The sequence below is a fragment of the Chelon labrosus genome (assembly GCF_963514085.1).
Source record: "Chelon labrosus genome assembly, chromosome: 15".
NCBI classification, from domain to species: domain Eukaryota; kingdom Metazoa; phylum Chordata; class Actinopteri; order Mugiliformes; family Mugilidae; genus Chelon; species Chelon labrosus.
The window spans coordinates 14,899,855-14,916,007 of record NC_140348.1 but is presented as its reverse complement, the minus strand read 5'-3'; the positions used below and the strand labels follow the sequence as shown (position 1 = coordinate 14,916,007).

Below are 16,153 nucleotides of genomic sequence, written 5' to 3'. Positions count from 1 at the left end.
GTCTGTAGTCTAAGCCATATCATGCTCTACTCACGTTGCAACTGCATGAATTTAATTTAATCTTGGCTGCATCCACAATTTGCTTACATATGTTATGAAATATGGTTAAAATGTTAACTGTTTATTGTCCTTCTGCCTGCATGTTTGTGTGATGGTTAGTCTGTGTGTTTTAATGACGATATGTTTCTAAACTCTGCCGAGAGAACAGCTCTGATGCTACACAGCACACAAATCCTAACTTTGGCATGGCATGATGAAGGAAAATAAATCGTTAAAGTAATGAAATGCTTGTTAACTGTTATCAATAAACCCATAAACCAGCTTTTCTTGCTTTTACCTGTCAACGAATCTCGCTCCTTTTTGTCTTGCTCCTTACATTTCAGGGTAATCATAAATTCAAATCTCATCAGTCTTGCTCGATTAGTTTCCCTGCGCTCAGAATCGGCTAGTACGCCTGCGCAGAAGATCGTTGATTCAATCGTAGAGGCGTTTCTTGAGGCTTCATTGATTGTGGTGAGTTAACATTTATTACAAAACGACTTTATTAGCTATTATCACAGCGACAACGTCTAAAACGAGTACATGCATTAATACGACTCGTTAGCTTTAGTGTTAGACACACTAAGGCAGACCTAACCTTATGCGCTATGCTAATAAATGCTAACAAAATCGAGCGTTTGCTACGACGCAGACGTCCGTGCGGGACAAACCCCCCCGCAACTTTGTAGGACACTGAAAGTGTGACTTTATTATCTAGTTGATCGTGCTTAAACTGTCTCTCAAATTGACACATTACAGCCCTTAAAGTTTTCATGAATGTAACCAAGGTCATCATTAGTATAATTTGCTATCATGGCCATTTGTTTCGTAAATAGGTTAAATGTCAACACAGTATTCACATTAATGGCAGGTGCAAGTAGAGTTTGGTGTGGCGGATAATAATTATAAAAACACCGAAACAATGAACAATGAACCGAATATTTATTTCTTTATTAATATCCAATATGTACTATATATTTCAATGATGATGCATTAATATATGTGCAGTATTTCAGTGGTGTAGCTGGACTTGGCCAACTTTTACTACTTAATATTATATATCTGCATTTGTTTTGTATCCTAATACTGAAAGTAGCTATTTACTGTCAAATAAATGTAGTGAGGTGCAAAATATAAAGCACTTTCCTCTAAAATTTGGTTAAAAAAATAGGTAGCCTCAAATTAAAATATTTGAGTACAGAAATAATAAATCTGCCTTGTTACTTTGTCGTTATATTTGTCGTAGCTTCATCCAGGCATCTCATTAATAAAATAAAATGTGCAATATAGCAGTTCTATTGTTTGCAAGTAACGTGCAACACTACATCACATTTGATGTCTTGTTGTTGACAGCTCCCTCACACTCAGATGCAGAAGTGTTCGAGAAATCCAGACTCTTCCTTGTGCTGCAGGCGTGTGTGTCTGTCTCTATTGGCTGCAGCTGTTACCGTAGATTTTTTTTTTTTCTTTCCTTTTTTTTTCAGTCCTTTGTTGAGTTATAAATTTCGAAACTCGGATGCATTTGGGTGACTCATAGTTTCAGACTGGATGAGCTAAATCACAGGAGAGAAAGCATTTATTCACACTCCGGCGACAAAGACAAGTTAGTATATGACATTTTTACTTTGAAGCGATGTACACAGATAAACTAGAGCAGTGCAGCACATTGCAAACTGGCATATTTCTTATGTCATCTTTCATAACGTTATTCTAATATTGTTACACGCAAGAGAGCTAAAAGTACAACGATAGGAAGTGTATTTGCAAATGGGGAAGTTACATTATTAAAATAAGGACCTTCGTGCTTTTATTGTATTTCAGTTTTAATGAGCCACACTGTCCAGTTTGAAGCAGAAATACATTTCTTCTTGTAATCTTAAATTAAACTCGGTTAACTGGTATAACGGTAAACATAATGCTTTAATTAGATTGTGGTAAAACCAGACTCCCTTTTAAGGTTTTTATCAGAGGTGCTGTTTTTAACACTCCGTGGCGTGGCATGGTTTAACACGCTTAGAAGAGACTTGTGTTTTGTGTCTTCCAGTGAAATCTTGAAGTGTAGTCAGAGGGTGAGAGTTTACTCCGATGCTGGCGGTATCTAGATGTTCGACAGCTGTGAGCTGGAGACTTCCCCTGCGCTGCCGTGGTCTCTCTCAGAGGAGCTCTGCCACGAGCAGCCAGCCCTCCACCACAGCCAAGCCACAGTTTCTAAGAACCCAGACTGCTCAGTTTCATCAAAGCAAAGCCCAAGCCAGTCCTTACCCAAACAAGATCGCTTCAGGCAAGGACTTACATAGCTACCTACATAATTAGTTGTTCCCTGTCACAACTTTTGACAAATGTGCAGTTTGTTGTGGTAACATTCTTAGTTGTGCCTCGTTTGCAATGATTCCCCGGTTTCCACCTGCTTTCTGCTTGAATGACCCAGGACACTGAGAAAAGATAGGAAATTAGCGCTGTCAGTAGAGTTAGCAACTCTTTTTTAAAAGTTAAAAAAAACAAAATTAGCTTTCTATGATGGAAAACATAGTACCTTAGTCTTATCAATAAGAGATCTCAAAACAGATATCTCGTAACATTTTATTATCCACACCACTAAAGAAAATAATCACCAGATTAATTGAAAAATTGTAAAATAATTGTTAGTTTTATTGTTAAATGATTGATTTTCTGAAAATGAAAACACAGTAAACTATACAAACAGTAATTAACTGTTTGTCCTCGTCAAGAAACATGGCAGCTGGTCTCAGGATTAGCTAACGTATGTTTGTATGTGATGTTTTTAATCCCATGAGCGAGGTTGAGATTAGAGTAAAGTGGGAGGCTATGCTGGCTAACGGTGGCACGCTCAGTGGGCATGTCGGGTCCTGTGGGTCTCTTGGCGTCAGAGAGATTTGAGTTCCCCTTGTGTAAAAGATAAGATAGAGAGACATACTTTGCTTTCAAACATGCTAACAAAATTTGCCTTCGGGTTATGTGGGTGCTGTCGCACATCATGCTTTTGTGTTGTTCTGCTGCAGTGTTGTCCGCTGGGTCCGGGTTGGACGTGGAGCTGTTTGATATGGGTCTATGGTCACTGGGTCTGGGTGCGGTTGGAGCTGCGCTGGCTGGGATTTTCTTGGCCAACACTGATCTGTGTCTTCCTAAATCTGCGAGTGCATCGCTGGAATACCTTGAAGACGCTGACCTGCGCTCCACTACAGGAGGTACTTAGGCTTTCTGCTGTTTAATAGTGTCACCTGTTCCTTTTAACACCAGCAACTGTTTAACACTTAAAGAGAAAGATTAAGGTTGCATCGCCATCAGAATCAGCCATGTGTAGTTTTCTTTACTGATGCATATTTGCATGCATTGTACATGCAGTGAATGAGGTTTTGTGTAGTGCTTAAAGAAAAGCAGCTTTTTAAAATCTGCTGGTATTACAGATTATATCACTGTAAAGGGGCTGAAGGTGGACTTATTTCATACAAATGTTCCACGTGGCCATCAGCATTTTCTGCTGTTTGAAGGCTGTACCTTTTATCTTTCACACTTTATTGAACTCATAAAATCTGTGTGACTTTTATTTTATCACCAACATGTCTGGCTGGAGACTTGTTGTAGTGAGTTTTCTCCTTATTTTGTCTGCAGATGACAAGGCCATCAAAGCAAAGAGCCTGTGGGAGAAGAACGGGGCTGTGGTCATGGCCGTACGACGACCCGGATGATTTTTGTGCAGAGAGGTGATATCAAAAATTCCCGAATATGACAGTAGAGGCTGCTCTACTGAACTCTTAGTGCATGTGAGTTACATTTTTTCACCGATATGATTTCATCTCTCTGTAGGAGGCTTCCGAGCTGTCCTCTCTGAAGCCCCAGCTGGAAGAGCTCGGGGTCCCTCTGGTCGCCGTGGTGAAAGAAAACGTCGGCACAGAGATCCAGGACTTCAGACCGCACTTCGCTGGGGACATCTATGTAGATGAAAAGGTTAGCAGCTGCAGCTGCAGCGGTGTAATTTCTAAATAAGTGATAATCTGCGTGTTACATTTCCTTTGATGCGGCTGCCTAAAAGTAAACTGTGTGGTTGTAGAAACATTTCTACGGCCCGCTGCAGAGGAAGATGGGGGGTCTGGGCTTCATTCGCCTGGGAGTGTGGCAGAACTTCATACGGGCCTGGAGGTCCGGTTACCAGGGCAACATGAACGGAGAGGGCTTTATCCTGGGGGGAGTGTATGTCATCGGAGCAGGGGACCAGGTAACCCAGCAAACATCTGAGCCGCACAGACAGATTTGGTCCTGTGGTGGTTTTTCGATTCACTGTTAATTGATTTCTCGTTTTGTTTTGCAGGGTATTCTCCTGGAGCACCGTGAGAAGCAATTCGGCGATAAAGTGGACACGGCTGACGTCCTTGAGGCCATTAAGAAAATTGTACCAGTGAAATAATTGTATTGTAGCATGAGACAAAAAGCAGGTACACTGCATGAGTTCAAAACTTGACACCTTGAGTTGCAGTCTGTTAATGAACTATAGCTAATATATAGATTTTGTCAAACATCACAATATACCTCTGTCTTTTGCACAATAATTATTTGCAGTTAGTTATGACAATTGAGCGAAGTCAATGTCATTAGAGCACTTTTAGATCACGGATTATTCCTCTTTACCTCTGCAGGCACCAACCAACTAGACATTTGACACGGGTATGAAAAAGTAAGGGACTTAAAAGGCAGCATTTTCATTCAGGTACATCAGCTATTAAACTTAGAAATCTGTCCATTAGAAAACCACGCATGTCTTCTAAAGGCTGGATCTGACATTTGATTATAATTATATGGTAATATATGTCTGTTAGTGGTACATTTTTAGTAGCGTTTCATTTGCTTCCCCTGATCAGACACCATGAACTGGCCTCCAACGTGACAGACGAGAGTCCGTGGTTTGTGTGTGTGATAATGACAACTTGACTCTAAACTCGGCGCTGAGAGGAGCAGGTTAGATGAACAAACACACGCAGCATGGGACTGCTGTCGTCACGTTGAGGCTCGTTGCCGAGGTGCTTTGATGCAGGAGTTGCTTGAATTTATGTGTGTGTGAGAGAAACTTGAATGTACCTGCTCATTAGTTGCAGATGAACAAATAAAGACCTCGTCACTATATCTCCACTGTGCCCTTATGTGTTTTTGTTGGTCTTTGACTTGTGGCAAAACCCGGCTCTCTGAGACAAATAGGCCACAAAACAGGGTTAATCGTTACGCTGAATGCTGATTGGCTGGAGAGTGTAGACTTATTTTAGAACTTAGATAGTGAAACCAGATCTGTCGAGATGGTTTCCGAGGTAGAACATTACACTGTAACGAGATTATCACTGTTAATCAGTGCACATTTTGGTGGTTTTAATCTTACGGCTGATCAGTATATTCTAAACTCTGTGATAATATATATAACAGTGTTTTATATTAATGCACTAAGCAGACAGGGTTGGACATAGACATTTTATTCTATTGCTCTGCGTATACAATACATTTCACATCGAGGAAATATATTTCAAAACAATACAAAACGGAGGGAGAAAACACTGGGCACCAATACTGACAGGTGTACACATATGTAAGTTGTGCACACATGAAATAACCAAAACATTCATGGAGTGTAACAGTTACATAGATCGTCTTTACATTTGTGCCTTCAGTATGCAGTAGAAGAATGTAATGTCAGTAAAATCTATGGCATTTAAATGAAATGTGCGTTGCGATAAATTTAAAATTTTGGTGTAAAGAAGAGTGTTGAACGGACCACTTAAACTGTAACATGTCTCGCAAAGAAAAGGTCCACATGCTAAAGCTGAAACAAAATCAAAAACGCTCCTTCATCTTCTCCTCGATCTTTTACATCTCATCCCCGTCTCATCTTTGGCTGGGATCTATGTGTACGATGTTTTATGGTGGTACAGTACAGTCGCAAGCTGCGAGTTTTGTTCTAGACGTTTCGGTGCCACCACTCCAACAACAGAAAAACACAAAGGAAAAAAATAACAGAAGTGACTTGGTTATGAATGATGAAAGCTGCAGACACATGAATGAATAATAAACAAAATACACTTTTAAAGCAACACAAATCCAACTAGCTCCTACAGCAGCACAGCAAAGGTTAAATAGTGCAGTTTCACCCTCAGCAGGAAAACAACTATCATCAGCACATGTTGCACACAGAATCTCTTCACTGACGACCGCAAGCACTTCATACATTGGTATAGAGTAGTGAATCAGAGTCTGAGACACTGTCCTGCAGTGAATGAGATCACGTGTCGGGATTTGATAACATGACCGAGACGTACAAGGGTTAAATCTCTTTAAAATAAAACGGAGTAAAGGAGCAGATGAAGGTACAGAAATGATCTTCAGGTCGTGATATTTTCCAAACGTCCTCTTGAATGAACTGATTTTAGGATCACGCACAATCAACTGTGTATTTCTGTCCGTGCAGACGGTCATTCATAAAAATGTGCTACAGTCCCTTAGATCCCACAATCGGTTTACTTTAAATGAATTATTGTACAGCTACAAACATCAGAAACATGAGCTGAACTCAGATGAGATGCATTTACATGACAGTCGCTTCTACAATCTTACTGTAGGGTACATTTTATTTTAAACCAACAAACACAAAACGTCACTCCACACAAACATTGAGTCTTTGTTGGTGACTCCGTCCTCTGTGCCGAGACAGGTCCGATTAAAGGAGCATGCCTTTAATTTGAGAACTTGTTAGCCCTAAAGCAAGAGGAGCACTTTCTCTTTTGCAATAAATCACACTCCTGCAACACAAGCAGCTTTTCCAGTGCATATATGGGGCCATCTGGTGGAATCACACACTGAGGCACAAAATAAAATCTCTAAAATCCCTCATGCATATGTGCTCCATACAATATCTATAAATATATGCAAGAAAAATATACTTGCTTTTATATTATTTCGACAAACGACACTGAGATAAATGTAGCTAAGGTTTCCTCACGTACACCACCATCACTACCCAACCACACTGGACATTTCGGAAAGTACGGTTGACAATGTGAATTAATTTGTTCAGAGGTGCTCAAACTCTCCACCTTAACAAAGCAGCACACCCACCTACACGTAAGCCTTTAGTATTTTGACTTTGTCGCACGACATCTACTACTTTCATTTGGTACAATGTGGAAATCAATGGCTCGAGCAAATAAACACCAAGCATCTCCAAATCTAAAGAACTGAAAGCAGACAATCTCCTTTTGTTTTGACCAATCCGGCAGTTCTCACTTCATTCAGATCAGAATATGAGATCAGATAACGGCGTGAGTTTCGCCCTCCCTCCCTCATCTTAGCAACATGTACACACAATATATCCGTCTCCAACGAACACAACCACCAAACACCAAAAACCACCGAACAGTCAATTAAAAACAAGATGCCGCAGCACATTTGTGCCGATTAAAAACACTCATTAGTGTGTACTTATTAAATGTGCTGTGCTTTTTCAGTATGATTTAAACATATGTCACTTAATGTTCCCCTTTTAGCACCTTTATAGCTGGTCTACGAATACGAAGGGGCACTTAAAGGAGAGTCGAGGAGAGTAAGAAGCTGCACTGGTTGTTAAGAGTACAACAAAACAGGAACTTATTCATCACAAGTTACACTATTTAGAGCTACTTAACATTCTTTTTTTTCTTTTTTTTTTGGTGCAACTGCATGGTAGATGACAGCTAAGTGGTGGCAACAGTTTTAACCAACCACGAGCAGTGTGAAATACTTCTCCATAAAATAACGTGACTGAGCTAACTAAGCAGGTATTGGAAAGAGCGGGAACACAAGGCAAAAAACAAAACAAACACAAAAAGATTCCATTACATTCAGAAGAAATGACACCCATTTACAAGCACTCATTTTAAACTGGAATAGCAAACACTATTGTCAGGGCATGAAGATGAGCGCAACGCGAAATGCAAGGTGAGTCGAACACAAATCAGTAACTGTCATGAACTGCATGAAGATGCAGTTTTGACCGGCGGAAGACAGAAAATACACAACACAGTAATAATAATGATAAAAATAATAGTAGTCAGTTTTTCTTCTCTAAGGAGTGTCATCTATATACAGAGAGAACTGCCAGTAATCTTCCCTCTCAGAGTGTTTTCCCTTCAGTGAATCCCCTTTTCAAATAATCTTCTGCCGTTAGAGCAGCTCCATGCAGTCAAATTCCACACAACCAACTACAGAATATTCCATAAATATATTTCATTTTTACCCTCCCACTTGTGCCCACAGGATAACAGACCTGTGTGTTTATATATATATATATATGAGTGTGTGTGTGAGTGTTTTGTGCGCAGGCATGGAGATGTGTCGGCCGCTCCTACAGGCCCTTGTTGAAGTAAACGGTGGTGGTGTGAGGGCTGCTCTGTCGTATCCTCTCCTGCAGGTCCGCCTCCAACCCGCTCACACTCATAGAGCTGCAGAGAGATGGTTGAGCATGACTGAAAGGCTGTTATGTAACACTTCATGTATAATGCAAGGATGAGGTGAAAGTTTGTACCTTTTCTGAGGGAACAGGGCGCAGCACAGAGGAGTGGCAAACACCAGGCTGACAACAAGAGATTTGTTTAAGGTGTTTAAGTGCTTAGAATAGAGTTTCATACAATCTTATACATTTCAACTGTGAAAGTGTGCTTCACTTACCATAGACCCACGAGTCCCACCTGGACCGGAGCATTTAGAATCGGGAACCGCTACAGTGAAAGAAAGAAATCAAATAAGACACATCTACAATAACAGTTGCACAAACGGCATAGCTGACATATTTGTCTACACAAACACTGAATGCATGTGTTAACGTGTGGAATGTGGCAGGTCTTCTCAGACTCCCACACCCACTAAATCCACCGACGGGAAAAACAAGCGCTCATGAATGCAGCAGTCTGCTTACCTTCATAAAAGCTCTTTTCTCTAGAGCGTTCATTATAACAGGGGGGATGGCTGTAAAACAGAACATTAAAAAAAAGACAAGTCAGAGAAGGTCTTCGGCTTCATTAGCCACAAAAGAAAAAAAAATAATTTCACACGTCAGAGGTGAGAGATGAGCGCTTGAGGGTGAGAATTCACTGTTGACGTACAGGATGAGACAGCGAAGAATCAGTTTTTCATTTAGTATAGGTGGGAGGTGATGGTAAACCTTTCACCTACGCCAAATTCTAAGAAAGACTGTTTCATGTATTAAATACTCCATTATGTTTCTGAGCAAGTCACGAACAGATGAACAATCTCCGTAGGTAAATCACTACACTCTATTTAAAAAAAAAAAAAAAAGATATTTAATCTATTTGCCTTAATAAAGCAGCGTATACAAAGCTGACATTACCCATTGCAGGCACGGCCATGCCGATTCTGGACACCACCACTTGCACGATGGCCTGTTTAGCAGCACTGGCAGACTCTCCTAACCTGTTTCCATTCTCATCCGTCACAGGGATACCGTACTTCAGCTCCCTGGCAGAAGGAAAAAAAACACAAGTCACGTAAAGAATCTGTAGCTGTTGCCAACGTTTATAAAAGCCCCCGAGTGATAAATGTTACAGTGATCCCGACCTCTGTCTCATGAAGGGAATGTTGATACAGTTCGCAGCAGCCACGGCAGCGAAGGGGACAAAGCGGCTGACGATGGGAGGGAGACGCTGCGGAGACACGTTCAGACCATTGACGTTGAATCTCAGATTAGTGCGTCTGAATCAGAGTTACAGTTTTACGTTGTCTGTGTGAGCCATGGGTATTTACCGAAGCTAGAGACTTGAGTCCCAGGGCAGTGACTACGGCTCCAGTAGTAGCACTAACGTAGGCTACGCCGAGCTGGCTGCAGGGGAAGACAGATGCTTTAGACACACATAACACACTGAGCGCCCACTTCCTTTTTCAATATTTCCCCCCTCTAAAAATATAACAGTAAGACCGCAGCAGACAGTCTACTAGGCAAATTACGATGGAACACATCCAAGTTACACAGGTAATGTTGAGTTATGAATGAATATGCAAAAGAAACACCCTCACAAATAATAATAAAACAGAACAAGAGGCTGTAACATCCTCCATTACATGCTCAATCCAGAAATAAACATGTTGTAAATGCAATCCTTCTAGTCCTTCATGAATGCATGCATGTGATGCATTTCTGCAGCATCTGGAGGATGCATTTTGCACGATCCAAACAAATGCATGTTGACCTGACATCAACTGGGAGCACAGAATCTGTGTCAGCATGAGTTCATGGTGACGTGAGGCCGAACATGCTTAAAAGTGGAACGTAATACCGCTGCGAGGGAGAGGACAGCCGCTCCTCACAGACACTAGTTTAGAGGGAGGACAGGAATGATCTAGAGTGGAGGTGGAAGTGAGAAGTCTTCCCTACTTCACGGTCATGGGGGCGTCTCCGCTGCGGTTGGTGTAGTTGACGACAGCGTTGAAGGACTGGTTGACCCACTGCCAGAACACCACTGCCGGAGTAGTCCTGCAGACAAGAAGGAGCAACAGCAGCGTGTTTGAGGAAGTGAGGCTTCACGCTGTGCATGTGGCACTATTCGTAACGCAGCAGAAGAGTCTGATGATAACATAAACAGTGTTATAGCAAACCATTTACAGAAATGAAAACCCCGAAAAGCAGGTGCATTCACTCAAAACTGTGCACAGATTAGACATTTATGTGCACTTTGCCTGTACCTTCAAATCACTACTTATTTTACACTCAACACAGCCTCCAATGATTTACATAATCAGTCAACCCAGTCGTTCTGATTAAAGTTCACACGCATAAGATCAAGATAAAGATCAAGACATCTGTGTGACTCAGCAGTTATGCCCAACCAGTCACACAAAGTAGAGCGTAAAAAACACAGGTACACATCCTCAGGCCTTGTTGTTAGAAAGAGAAACATATTTCTCTTAAATATCCTGATCCCTTAATCGTCATCGTGTTTGTTTAGACATAAATCCTTCTCTTTAATGTGGTGTTTTAATACCTCTCTAAGGACGGGAAGTACACAAGTATTAGATGCATTATCTATACACTTCTCACTTTCTTTTCCTCTGACATCTAATCTACATTAGACATCTTTATTACGCGAGACAGTTTTAGAATTTAAAGCTACGAGTTTGAAATTTCAGACTTTGATGCCATCAAGTGGTGGTGTTAAAACAAACAAAAACACCACCACTGTGACAGACAGCCACCGGTAGCAAAACTGCAATGATGCAAAATATAGACGTCCAAGAGTTAAATATTAAATAAATAAAAGCAATATGAAATAATACACAAATGGACATATATAGATATATGTATAAATATTCCACAGACTTTGCACGTGTGCAAACTGCATCCTTGCAGATGTATACAGTATAAACTGAGTCCTAGATTACAGGATATGCATGTGGTGTTTATATTGATCCAAACTGTCTTAATTTTGCTTTTATGTTTTTTTTTTATTATTTTCTAATTCATTTATGGACCTTATCTGAATTAATAGTGAAATAAATTCTCAATCCTTTGTTCTGTCATTTCACCCTGATTATTTTTGGAATACCAACTGCAGGTCACTTTCATTTCATTTAGTTTTATTTCAGATTGTATATCATATAGTTCCAATTTTCACCATGTGATTGGCTGTTAAATATGATCGAGGTCAAATCTGTGATCTGATAATTTTTATTTTAATATCTATCACCATTAAATCATATAAAATGTAAATTTGATAAGGTTATCTTTTTGTTGCTGATCAATTTGCTGATTCACAGGCTTATCAAAAGGTCGGCGCATAATGATTTATCAGTATCCAGCAGAGGGAGTGACATTTTTTTTATTTTTTAAGAGGATTTTCACTCTGCAGGGATTAAGTGTTCTATTTTTACACGCGGCTGTATGCTGCATTAAAGCTGACTTTATAGCCACATAGAAACTGTATCAAACTCACTCATCACTTTGTCGGATTACACACTCATATTTCATTCTTTTAGTTTTGAAATGTTGTTAATTTTGCTGCTTAGAATGACGTGAATCATGTTTTCAAACCTCCGCTGTACCTGTAGAAGGTGAGCATGCAGCCTGTGATGGACATGTTCATTGGCACCTGAGCAGACATCCGACCAATCACAAACATCTTCTCCCCGGTGTCAGGGTGGAAGGCAGAGTCGTAGACGTACTTCGCCCTCCAGAGCTCATCCTCTGTCAGGCCTGGCTTCACGACCCCGGCTCTGAAACAGTCAGAACGGCAGAGGCGTGTTGTATTTAATAACAAATAATCGCAGACTGCAAACTGAACACCTATCCACATCATCAATGCTTTGCTGATATGATCATTTATACCACGACTTCATCCACTCTACCTGTAGTTCTCCACTGTCACTCTGGCCTCCTCCAGAGTCTCAGACGACAGCAGGACATTCTTGGGATCTGTGACCATGAAGAAGTGCTTGGCGCGCCCCATGAATGTGCCTTGGTCCCATCTTGGCTCCTTGATGTTTATGCTGAGGGACAGCTCTCCAGACATCCTGGCTTTTCAATAGGGGACATTTCTAATTAGTACACACTGAGAGATACAGTACGTAGACAGAAGAGTACAACTTTGGGAGTATTTAAGAGAAACAATGACAGAGGGAACGCTTTTAATACTCTTTTCTATTTACATGAAGGAGATGTTCAGATTCCCAGATAATATACGGGTAAAATCGCTATATTAAAAACGTTAACAGCGGAGTCAAGCCCACGTCTGTGCTCCCTGAAAAGCTGTGCTGCAGTACAGAGCCACAAGGTGAGGACCCATCCCCCACCACACCGCCCAGTCCACCTGGTACAACCAGTACAACAACACCATTTGACCAGGTTTACGTCCAGCTCCGCCTTACTTTCTCAAATTTAGATGACGCAGTTTATGTTTCATGAAAAGTCCTAGCTGCTTTTGCTGATGGACCAAATGCTAAAACTATAACGCAATTGTCTTCTCAGTTTGTGTATTCTTAGAAAACAGATGCCATAGCCCAAACTATCTTGTCCCGGCTATGGCTGTGAGCACAAGATAAAGTAAAACAAAAGCGTCGATCAGTCTCTGTGGTGTCATAAACCACTATTTGGGGAGTAAAATTAAAGATGATTTCCACAATCAATACTCTGTTCGGTGAGTATGATCACAACTCAGGAAATTGTCGACACATCCACACCACAGTTTCCCAATACCTACAGAGTCTCATACTTTCAATTGTTGGCAACTGTTATCATCAAACCTGTTTTATAATGATAATGTAATTAATCATCAACTAATAATTTGTGTTTTCATGAATCACTCCCATAATGTTTTCTGTAGTAGTTCCAACAGTGCTTAAGCCATAACAAGGCCATAAATAAATAAAACAGCGTGGCAGCACAACAGTGTACAGACAAATGTCTTTCTTGCCATGCCAAGGCCGTAACGACCTTTGGTAAAAAATCTGCAGGCTGCAAATAGATAAAGGAAATAACTCCAGGACCTACAACATCGAGATAACAGCTGATATCGTCGATTCAAGGACACGACTCAGATAAATGCACATGGTAGCTGTTGTTATCCTCAAATACACGACAGTCAAAACGTCTAATTAGTCAGGAAACATGAGTCACTTTCTAAGCAGATGATCAGAGAAACAGCGTGACAGTGACAGATGGGGTGGGGTGGGGTGGGGGGAGTCACGACACGCTGGTTCCTGTCACCAAGCCGGTGGCTAACCAGTGTAGCCAATAAGCTAGCTAGCAAGTTAGCCGATGATAGCGCTGAAACTCGCACAATGAAGTTTGGAGATGGTCACACACAGCATTTAAAGCAACCTGAATTCTCAGGAATGCAGATGTTAAGATTGACAGTAAAATAATCAGTTTGTGTGTCATATAAACAAACCACTTTGTAAGCTAACGTCAGTCAGTCAGCTAGCCAGGTAGTTCAGATGCTAACAATGATGCTAGCGCGTCAGTTAGCGCTGCAAGGGAGCAATTTAAAACGGAGCAAACCATAACTATGTGATTTAGAAATTAAGGAAATGAGTGCGGTTACTCGGCAACAAAACGTACCTGCTCTGATTTCTGTGTTTTTAGAAAATGTATGACCTCTCAATATCACAGCACCACCGGGTGGAACTATGCTGCCTTCCTGTACTCTTTGGAGTGTCGTAAAATACAACTACATCGCATTTCAAATAGAAAGGAAATGTGAATCGCGTTCTCGTATATGCTGTTATAAAAATGCAGAGTGCATTACTAAAACATAAAATCATTGATTAAACAATGCAATGCCAAACGATGTGATAAATCGAACGCAAACTCAGTGAAATCAGTGCCAATAATAATTCGATTAAAAAACAAACAAGTCTCCTGGGAGGTCCGTGAAGGCAGCACCGTGCGGTGAAACACCGGGGGCGGTGTTCGTCACAGAGACCATTCATTGCTGGAAACCCCTGGGCGTCTGAGTCTGGCTGCACATGATTGGTTAACAAACAGCTGACTTTCTCAAGTACGCTTTGTGTTTTTAAGAATTTGTAAAAGTTGTAAACCGGCCCAGCAGTTATAAGTTTTGAGGAATACTTGTAGTTTGGGTATAAATGAGCTATAAATGAGACATGGTGTACTGTGACTGCAATGTGACTGCAATTGCCAGGGAAAAATATATTATCATTGCGTGTAATAGATTATGAACTGTGTGTATGCAAATATGCAGCAGTCATGAAAATTTCCCTTGTAGTCTATCTAAGTGTGAAGTCTAAGAACCAGAAATTACCCAGCCAAACTAATCTGAAAACTATAATACATACAGTTCTGTTCAACGTTCAGTTTATAACATGATTGCTGTAATTTCTGCCTGCTGGCATGTCCTGAACCGGGAGACAATATACTATAATAAAATTCAAACCACTCGGCTAAAAGCTGCAGCAATGCGTCTGTACAAACAAGGTTACTGGTTCAGCCGCAGTGTGTTGACTGTTATTAATATGACTGATCAATAGGGATTAAGTCAGATCTGCACGCACGCTGTGATGTGACGACTCTGGCCACCGGGTGGGGTTATTTACCCATCTCACCGGCTCCGTGAATGCAGACAGGAAGATCCGCTTTTTTTGCCATCTCTGCAGCTTTACCAGAAAAATATGGACTTCATTAACACATTAATAACAATGTTTACCAGGGGACGATGTGCAAAACACTCGGGTGATTCTTACCTAACGTTTGTGTAATTAGTGCGCTTAATCATCTCTAATGGCTGCACAGCTGCGGGGGCTTATGTAAAAGGCTTAAGACAATAGTGGTCACCTGGAGAACAAATGAGGTGGCACTAATACTGCGGAGGTGTCCGTTAATGCGTCAGGGAGGCGGACCGGTGAGCTCACCCAGCACAACATGGACACAGCAGGTAATGCTTTGTTATTTTACGCACAATGCCACGATGTTACAGTTACCTCATGGCAACATGTCAAGGAATCAACAGGTATAAATTTAGATTAAGTTAGCTGCTGTGGACTGCTTTTGCAGATGTCGCTGTTATTTATAGCAATGCAATGAAAAAAAAAAAGAAAAAAGTTTAATTTGTATGGAATATAATGTGTAGCCGCAATTAGACTAATTGTTTATGTACATAATAGGATCTTACTGTCGCTGTCCATGGTGCTGATTAATAGAAAAACACCGACTTCAATGAGATACTTATGTTTACGTAAGTTAAAGAGAGAGACAGTATTTTTTGTTGTGTTGCGTTTTAATCCTATGTTGTGGAGCAGGCTTTATGATCTCATCTGCAAACTCTGAGCCCACATTACTCATCGCAGCATATTCTTCCCACAACAGATATCCATTTAATTAAACATGACCCGAGAGGAATCACCATGCACTACTGACTTCTCGGCAGACAGGCACAGCCTCTCAGTTGAAGCAGGAGGAACGAGGCATTGTGGACTCTACCGACATGGATTCAGAGGCTGCAAGGGAAACCAGTGGATTATATCAATTTCTTTAACGTTTGGGGTTTTTTTTTGGATTATGGGACTAAGGCAGTTAAAAAGTCTGCTGTTCAGTCATGGAGCACTATGTTTTGTCACGTTT

At 40.9% G+C, this 16,153-nt stretch overlaps 2 protein-coding genes across 6 annotated transcripts; one reads left to right on the top strand and one right to left on the bottom strand.

Annotated features, from left to right (window-relative positions):
- Window positions 1-384: 384 nt before the first annotated feature.
- On the top strand, window positions 385-5,187 carry LOC311499976 (peroxiredoxin-like 2A). Of its 3 annotated transcripts, none has more exons than XM_084561135.1 (6): window positions 385-513; window positions 3,060-3,245; window positions 3,670-3,761; window positions 3,865-4,005; window positions 4,109-4,273; window positions 4,367-5,181. In XM_084561135.1, the coding sequence occupies exons 2-6, from the start codon at window positions 3,101-3,103 to the stop codon at window positions 4,460-4,462; spliced, it is 639 nt and encodes a 212-aa protein (XP_084417261.1). In that variant the 5' UTR covers window positions 385-513; window positions 3,060-3,100; the 3' UTR covers window positions 4,463-5,181. The 3 variants fall into 3 exon arrangements, with proteins under 3 accessions (XP_084417261.1, XP_084417260.1, XP_084417259.1); XM_084561134.1 differs by lacking the exon at window positions 385-513 and adding an exon at window positions 1,128-1,642; XM_084561133.1 differs by lacking the exon at window positions 385-513 and adding an exon at window positions 1,956-2,320 and having other exon boundaries at window positions 4,367-5,187.
- Window positions 5,188-5,450: 263 nt separating this feature from the next.
- On the bottom strand, window positions 5,451-14,213 carry sfxn3 (sideroflexin 3). Of its 3 annotated transcripts, none has more exons than XM_084561130.1 (11): window positions 14,135-14,213; window positions 12,424-12,592; window positions 12,121-12,291; window positions 10,457-10,555; window positions 9,829-9,904; window positions 9,643-9,728; window positions 9,416-9,543; window positions 8,984-9,033; window positions 8,737-8,786; window positions 8,594-8,641; window positions 5,453-8,510 (listed from the first exon to the last, which is right to left on the bottom strand). In XM_084561130.1, the coding sequence occupies exons 2-11, from the start codon at window positions 12,585-12,587 to the stop codon at window positions 8,414-8,416; spliced, it is 969 nt and encodes a 322-aa protein (XP_084417256.1). In that variant the 5' UTR covers window positions 12,588-12,592; window positions 14,135-14,213; the 3' UTR covers window positions 5,453-8,413. The 3 variants fall into 3 exon arrangements, with proteins under 3 accessions (XP_084417257.1, XP_084417256.1, XP_084417258.1); XM_084561132.1 differs by having other exon boundaries at window positions 12,424-12,588; window positions 14,135-14,185; XM_084561131.1 differs by lacking the exon at window positions 14,135-14,213 and having other exon boundaries at window positions 5,451-8,510; window positions 12,424-12,864.
- Between the last annotated feature and the right edge of the window lie 1,940 nt (window positions 14,214-16,153).